The sequence below is a fragment of the Mytilus edulis genome, chromosome 9, assembly GCF_963676685.1.
Source record: "Mytilus edulis chromosome 9, xbMytEdul2.2, whole genome shotgun sequence".
NCBI classification, from domain to species: Eukaryota; Metazoa; Mollusca; class Bivalvia; order Mytilida; family Mytilidae; genus Mytilus; species Mytilus edulis.
Genome location: NC_092352.1, coordinates 39,435,764 through 39,443,610, shown reverse-complemented (window position 1 = coordinate 39,443,610; position 7,847 = coordinate 39,435,764). Strand labels below are relative to the sequence as shown.

Here is a 7,847-nt window from a genome sequence, read left to right as displayed (position 1 = left end):
AAGGCAGAGTAAATAATGGACATTCCAACGATCAAATATACTTTTTTTTTTTTTAACTATTTTGTGTTCTTTTTTAAAACTTCTTTTAAAATCTTTTTGCTGTATTAAGACCCCTTTATCAAGAATTTGTTTCGAATGCACATGTATAAAAGTTGCGGGTTTTCCAACGTATTCATAGGTTTGAACGTTGTTTTCAATTTAGACTTGTTTTCTTCTTCTTCTTTTTTTTGGGGTGGGGGTAGGGCTTGAATTATCATTTACCTTCGGGTTTATATAATCCGTTCATCCTACAAAATGTATTTCGACTCTCCGTAATTAAAGAGTCTATCCTAAAATTTGGTAAATTATATAGCATTCCAACCACCGTTTCAATTCCCAACATCAATGAAGAGACATATATATCGTATTAGGTTACTAACACATCATGTAACTAATTATATAGGCCACGCTCACAGGCTTTCGTCTCAGAAAAATCCTATATAGGATTTTTTTTTGAGACGATGGCCTGTGGCCACGCTGTGCAAAACAGTAGATAATATTTAGATAAATGACGGACTACTGATAACCTAAAGAAGAGGTAGAACGTACGAAGTCATAAACATTGAAGACCCAAAAAATAAAAATTCCAAAAGGTTTAGCTAAAAACAGCTGAGGTAAAAGAGGGACGAAAGATACCAGAGGGACAGTCAAACTATTCCTGATGTAAAACAAAAATAACAGATATTTCGAAACATCAGATATGTACAACGGGTATAATAAGGACTGATTGTGGAGGACGAGATACATATGAACTAGCAGTTCAACAGCAATGGTTTCAATACAAGCATGTGAAACAAGTTAAACAAATAAGTTTTAAAGACAACAATTTTAATTTATTGCAAACATGGTCAACAGTTTCATTTGCTCAATCATTCCACCATCCAATCATGCACCTTAAACATATAGCACCATTTAGTACAAGCAACACAAAGCAACATACGATCATTCACTGTCCTTTGATGAAGGAGATCCTATGCTCTCATCTCGGTTTTTGAAAAATCCGTCTTCACTCGTAGCCTCTCTGATAGTTATTGTCGCATCAGCGGAAGTTACGTCAGTTATTTTCACTTGGTCCAAAACACTTTTGATACTGGTTGGAGGAGTCCAGTAGTTTTTAATTTCCATAGATTTTTGTGTCCTTTCCATGAACGGATTTCTTCGAATTTCATCTGGACTTGTACTACCCTCGTCGTCATGGTTTGATTGTTTGTTCGAGGTACCTCCATTTCTATTCAATATGTTTTTTATTCGTTGTGCCTTTTCTTTCATCAGTTTTCTACGTTCCATACTACTGATTATATTTAAACTCCCTCTTCGAATGGAATGAATATTACCACGTGTAATTGCAGCTCTTAAATTTAAGGGTGGTCTCCCCACGCGACCCGTACCACGGCTCCCGAAAGGCCGACCAGGACCGCGACCTCTGCCTCTCCTTATTCCTCTTATACCTCTCATTCTTCCTCGTCCCCGCCCTCTTCCCCTACCTCGTAGCACAACCTGTAAAGGCGGTGGTCCAATGTCTCTGCGTACCAAAGGTGGTCTACCACGTGGTCTTCCTCGCGGACGACCACTTCTACCACGCGGTCTTCGAATGTTTATTGGAGATAGGGTTGGTGGTAGAGGAAAATCATTTTCGTCGGTCATATTTCCATCTGAAATTGAATATTTTCTTTCGTGTTTATTTTCACGTCTTTCCTTTTCACTATCTTCATTCTTTGTAGACTTTTCATCGTTTGTGTCAGATTTGTCATGTTTATTATTTTCAAATTCTGTTTTAATGAACGAATCGTCCGTTGACGAATTCGCAGATTCGTCACTCGAGTCTTTGTCTTCGTCGTCATTTTTGTCATCATCTGTGTCGGAGTCACTATCTGAAGTGTTGTCCTTTTCTGCAGCCTCGTTTTCCTGTAAATTAATCAGAGTGGTAACATCAATAATAAATACATGATTTCACACATCAAACTATACAGAATTGTTATGGTTAAACATGCGCCCCCGTGAACTAACTGTCTCGTATAAGTAAGTGTGCCAATGAGCTTGCTTTCATATACTACGAGCATTTTTTGGTACGAAATTTTCACTATGTTTTGCAGTTACTTGTATGAAGCCTCGTGTGCTTTCTAAATTGATTTTTTACAGTACGTTCTTTTTTGTATCTTAAGATTATTCCATTGATAGATTAAAAGAGGAAGGAATCATATGGCATATAAAAACACAAGTTTTTACTAGTCACATAACTTCAATATGCATGACAAACGGGCATACGCCAGTGGTTGCATCTAGCTTCTTGTATAAAGGGAATCTTATTGTAAATGGCATTTGGTGCATGTTGATTGCAGTTTTTTCATAGTTTCCGTTAAAGCTTATTCACACTCTTTTCGACTTGAGTCGATTTGGGCCGATTTGTAGCTCTACAGCAGTAATTCTGTATAAACACTTGTCTATAGTTGAGCACCGCATGTTGGCAGAGAGATATATTTAATTTGATTATTGTGTGTCGTTGTGTTGCTGCCTAACTGAACGTCTTATAAACAAAGAGACGCATTTGCAGCATTTTAAGTCGTGTTTGGAATTATAAATGCAAATACGTGTTGTCTTGCATTCCTTGTTTATAGAGATATGCAATAGACACTTATGTCATTTGATATTTTGTTAACTTTGCAAAGCTTGAAAAATTATATTCATTAAAACCTCAAAAGTTCTTTCCATTCGCATACTTTTTTAATTTAAGTCCTCTCAAAATGAAACAATTTTTAAACCAGGGGTTCGAACACACCGGACTTCTCATTGTTGTGGTAACGAGATAACAACGCCCCCACAAAAAATGTTCTGTGTATGAATATATCGCTTCAAAGTTCTAGGTATAAAAATCATGGAATCATCCGTTGAGAGTTAGTTTAATAATAATAAATGTAGGTCATCTCGATTTTAGAACAAAGATGTCGTAATTGATTGATTGTTGGTTGCTTAACGTCCAGTTGCAAATATTTCATGCATATTCAGAATGGGGGGGGGGGGGGGGGGGAGATCGATTTTAAGATTTTTTTTTAATAAATTGTGCATATATTCAATGCGTGATAAATTTTTATGCATTTCATACTATTTGAAATGTAATTTTACCATCTATAAATTTTGAATGTGAGGAATTTGTTTACAAAGCAACAACTTATTTTAAACAAAACTCTAACAAGCTAGCGTTCTTTTCGTTGTATATTTCACGGAAACTGATAAAATACGCATTATATATTTAGTTTGCCAACACATATCACATACGAAAGCTATTAATTTCAGTCTTATTTACCGTCTGAAGCTCTGTAAGATCAACTATTACGTGTACATAGCTTTGTACAAATTCGTGATACAATTAGTTTAAAGTTCTTTTTTTTTCAGATGGACAGACACGTGCAACTTATAATATATTTGATGGAGCACGCGTATAGTCCAATCTTAAGCAGTGCCATCCCTGTAATTTTCGCTGTAATTCCTTCACATCTTCGAGGGCATTTGGCATAACCATGTTTATTATACTTTTCCATTTAAAATTTGAAAATTTAGAAATAAAAGATAGTATTGAAAACAAAGGCTATATATATCTTAAGAAAATAATTTTATAATTCATTACAACTTAAACCAATTAAACGAATATGTAAATAATATCTATAAATTATGTATAATCCATAACTAGTTCCTATATCGCGATCGCCTGTTCTTAATCAAGCCAATCCATACAGAAAAAGTACGAAAGATATGCATGCACATAAAATCCCATAAAAATAAATCCGTATACCAAAATTCCACCGGTATTGTCCCTGCAACATTTTAGAAATATTTAGAGATAGAGGCCATGTTACAAATGAAGATTTTTTCCGTAGTAAGTTACCAGCTGTCGCGAACATTAATCCATATGTGTATTTATCGTTCACCGATAAAGAACTATAACTGGCGAAAACACTTTCGTTTTTTGCTTTTGATTTCTCAAACTCGAAAAAGGAATGGACGCAAATATGCACGGACCTATACAGAACATATTTTTCGTATTATATCAAATAATGTAAAAAATTTAAACATTTTTTTTTGTGACACAAAATAACTACAAAGCCAAAGGTATGATTTAAAGGTCGGCGAATTTCTTTCAGAAGCAATATACGAAAGCCTATAGCTGCTTTATTCATATAGAGAAAAATGATAGGACAGACGGCATGCAAAATATGATCCAAATTTGTAAAATAATTCTCCGATTACAAACAAGTCCCCTGAAATTTACTTTATTAATAATTAATGCAGTCCACGGAATGCATCATGAAACAAGTTTGGTATATTCACATGCACGAAGATGCGACATTAAAATTAATCAAGATTAAAAGGCCTGTTGAAAATGACTGAGTGTGTCGATGAAAGAATTTAGTAGAAAATGTATCTATTAGTATATCTATTTTGTTAAAACCTAGCCTATTTACCATCATAACGAATTTTATATTTTTTAAACTCGTGTTTACATGTTGTTCATAGTTTGAGGCCATTGATAAAAGTACATTCTAAACTTCGCGATCTCCGTACCCAGTATAATTTCTCTAATCAATCTTGTTAAAAGCTAAAACGTGTTTCTCTCGAAAGGTTTATTTTTAACTTCATAAATTCCACAATGTACGTTTGAAAAACAAATTTGTCTCATTTTTTTATTATTCAATTTAAATTGCCTTGATAGTTTCACACAATGTCAACTTATGTCAACAATTTCATATAACCAAGTTCTTATATACATCCGTACATAATTTGTTTGCGAATATTTACGAGCATAAAAAACATATCGATGATACCAACAAAATTACCAATATTGTTTTTATCTATCATTCGGAAATTCTTCTTACTTTAATACCACTTCATGAAACTTTTACCAAGGGTGATGTACAGTGCAATAAAATGTAGAAAGCAAATCAGAATTTCTTAAGAACACATTTTTTAGAATCCTGCATGCACAGTGTTAATATAGAAAAAATATATAGGTTTATATATTACCACAATCATAGGCATAATGATACATGTTGGCTATATATAAATATAATATATGTAAGAAATATTTAATTCAAATTAAAACACAAAATTAATTTCGTTTTTCATTTTAAAATATTTTTTTCTTAAAACCAAAGACATACAATTATCATACATCTCTGTCAGTGCATAAAAATTAACAAGAATGGACATTGATCAAAGTACAAAAATACTGAAGATCCTAGTTAATACTTTTACTTAAAAAATATATATATACATGTATATTCACAAGCATAATTTTCTAATGCAAGAAATAACAAGTAAAATATCAGTAAATACCATTCTGTTTTGAAAACATACCAATAAAACATACAAGAAATCAATAAACATAATTTTCTGATTTATCTAAAATATGTTAGCACATTTACTTAAGTGCATTTAAGTATATTTTACCTGTAACTTTTGTTTCTTGGGCTTTGGTCCTCTTTTTTTCGGTTGTGCCTCATCGCTGAAATTAAATTTATCAAGCGTTTAATCTTTCTTTTCCTTTTAATGTGCATGTTAAGTCATTGTGTAAACTTCACGCGATCACGATTAAATTTATCAGAGAGTAGAAATGGACTTAATTCGCAAGTAATAAATCAATGCAAATGTGACAGTACACGAGATCAAATTTCATTTATTTTATATGATATAATATTATTACAATGTCAAACATGTGTTTAAATAAAGAACATTTGTGTATAAAATAAATTACAAAGTTAACTTCAATACACAACTGCTTAATTTCTTTAGCGTATTACTTACCTTGAATTAAAAGCAACAATTAATCTAGAATCCAAGATGTTTTCTTCTGGTTCCCACGTGTTGTATCTGATAAATTAAAACATATAAATAAGATATTAATTTAATCTGTCATGAGTTAACATGTAAAATTTCAAATTTAGTAATATTAAACTGATTATTTTAATTACCAAGATAAATAATGTTTACTTACTTTGGAGACCAGCCTTTCCATTTTACAAAATATTCAACTTTAGCCTGCAAGACAAATAAAACAAAATATGAATCGTTAAGTAGGGCGAGGGATGACCGAGCTTGTGGATGTCTCGCGCCAAGATACACAAAGGGAACAAAGGATTCAACATACCTTTCTGATCCTCTTCTTTAGAATACGTTCAGCAGCAAATACTCGTTCCCCCATTTCGTTAATATCCATAATATGCGTAAAATATCAATAAATTCACATTTTATTTATGACATCTTTGCCAATTTAATGTTGTTTACATCCCATAATGCATTTCGGCTGACGTCACAGGCTTGTTCAGTCTGGGGTTAAAAATAAATTATCGGAAAAAGAAAAATAATACAAGTGAACAATTTTGAATTTAAATAAACATGTTAACCAATCGTTTTGAAAATTTAATATACGAAATAAATACAATTTGAAATGGTTATTGGTATTAATTGTTGTGATAAAAAAATGAAGCATTTTGCGTTTGTAAACATAAAGTATGAAAATTAAACACTTATATCGTAAATTTTATATAGGGATTAATATTCGTGTATTTAATTTTAGTGCAAGAATGAATAAGGAAACATAATGAAAATGCAGATCTTCACTATTTACCTTAAGTTGACAAATAGTTTGGAATACTCTTGTAAATTTATTTCATTACGGCATTTATGTCAAGAACCTTGAACGGAATGAATATTTCTGCATTTTTTATTTTTTAAATAGATCGAAGGCAAGTTAGCCATTTTCATATTAATTTTATCATGGCCTGAATTGGTAATGCAGGATTTGGTAACAAGATTTGTTTAAACATTAATAATTTGAAAACATGTCAAAGCATTTTTTATATAAAAAAAATGAGTACCTAAAGAATTAAGCACTATGCAAATATGTCATCGAGATTATTTAATTGTAGTAATTTTCACTAGTATATATATATATATATTTTGATAAATATATTCCCTAAAAAATATTATTATTCTGAGGGGTATTTTATAACGTAAATTATTGTGACAATGCATCTTTTGTCTTCTTGAAAATATTGCATTCCTATTAAAAAGAAAACATTCGAACATGCCGGGACAAACGAAAGAAAATTGGATATAAATATAATTTAATAATAATGTCGAGATTTTCTTTAAAATTTATGATAGTTTAAAAGACATTTGCAATAACTAATTTACATCCATCATTTAAATTAAGGAACTTTAACTAATCCGTGTCCCAATCCCACCACGGAGTCGATTGAAAGATAACATTTTGAAAAAAATCCAGAATTCGTTCGTTGGAACGGATGTCTGTCTATACTTTATGTCTAAGAATGGTTTGTTACAATACATAGCGCACTAGTACATGTGTAACTTAAGATAAATATAGATATAACATTTCAGTACATATTGAAATCAGTTTAATTTTCAAATACATGTAACAATATTCAGACGACAAGGACGTACACGCACTCTAAGATTTTCTAAATCGGCTACCGGGTACTTGTTTTGTCGTCCCAAATTGGCGACGGAAAATAAAACGGCGCAAACAATTAATCCTTTTTTTTTTAAATTTTAACGGAATAAAAAATAACAATAAAACAAAAACTACACATAAACCTTTTTTTGGTTTGGATTAACAAATCAAATGGAAATAGATAAACTGCATGCACGAAAAAAAGGCTTACAGAAAGCTAGGTTTCCAATGAAAAATTAAGTTTCCTTTTATTTTCAGGAGCCTCAAAGTATGCATGGATGAAGCTCTGGCATTTCATAAAGCCCAAGATAAAAGAAATTTTGAAAAAGACCATGACAGC

At 31.7% G+C, this 7,847-nt stretch overlaps 1 protein-coding gene across 2 annotated transcripts; it reads right to left on the bottom strand.

Moving 5' to 3' along the window:
• Window positions 1-850: 850 nt before the first annotated feature.
• On the bottom strand, window positions 851-6,345 carry LOC139488298 (chromobox protein homolog 8-like). 2 transcript variants are annotated; one of them, XM_071273795.1, is made up of 6 exons: window positions 6,179-6,345; window positions 6,026-6,069; window positions 5,836-5,901; window positions 5,482-5,536; window positions 5,056-5,085; window positions 851-1,944 (listed from the first exon to the last, which is right to left on the bottom strand). In XM_071273795.1, the coding sequence occupies exons 1-6, from the start codon at window positions 6,245-6,247 to the stop codon at window positions 982-984; spliced, it is 1,227 nt and encodes a 408-aa protein (XP_071129896.1). In that variant the 5' UTR covers window positions 6,248-6,345; the 3' UTR covers window positions 851-981. The 2 variants fall into 2 exon arrangements, with proteins under 2 accessions (XP_071129896.1, XP_071129897.1); XM_071273796.1 differs by lacking the exon at window positions 5,056-5,085 and having other exon boundaries at window positions 6,179-6,343.
• Window positions 6,346-7,847: the final 1,502 nt, after the last annotated feature.

What these genes read in the sequence shown, in the direction of transcription:
- LOC139488298 (XM_071273795.1), bottom strand. Translation starts at nt 6,247, where the DNA reads ATGGATATTAACGAAATGGGGGAACGAGTATTTGCTGCTGAACGTATT. An exon ending in TAAAGAAGAGGATCAGAAAG is followed by an intron (nt 6,070 to 6,178) that starts GTATGTTGAATC and finishes TTTGTCTTGCAG; the next exon opens with GCTAAAGTTGAATATTTTGT. An exon ending in CCAAGAAACAAAAGTTACAG is followed by an intron (nt 5,086 to 5,481) that starts GTAAAATATACT and finishes ATTTATATATAG; the next exon opens with CCAACATGTATCATTATGCC.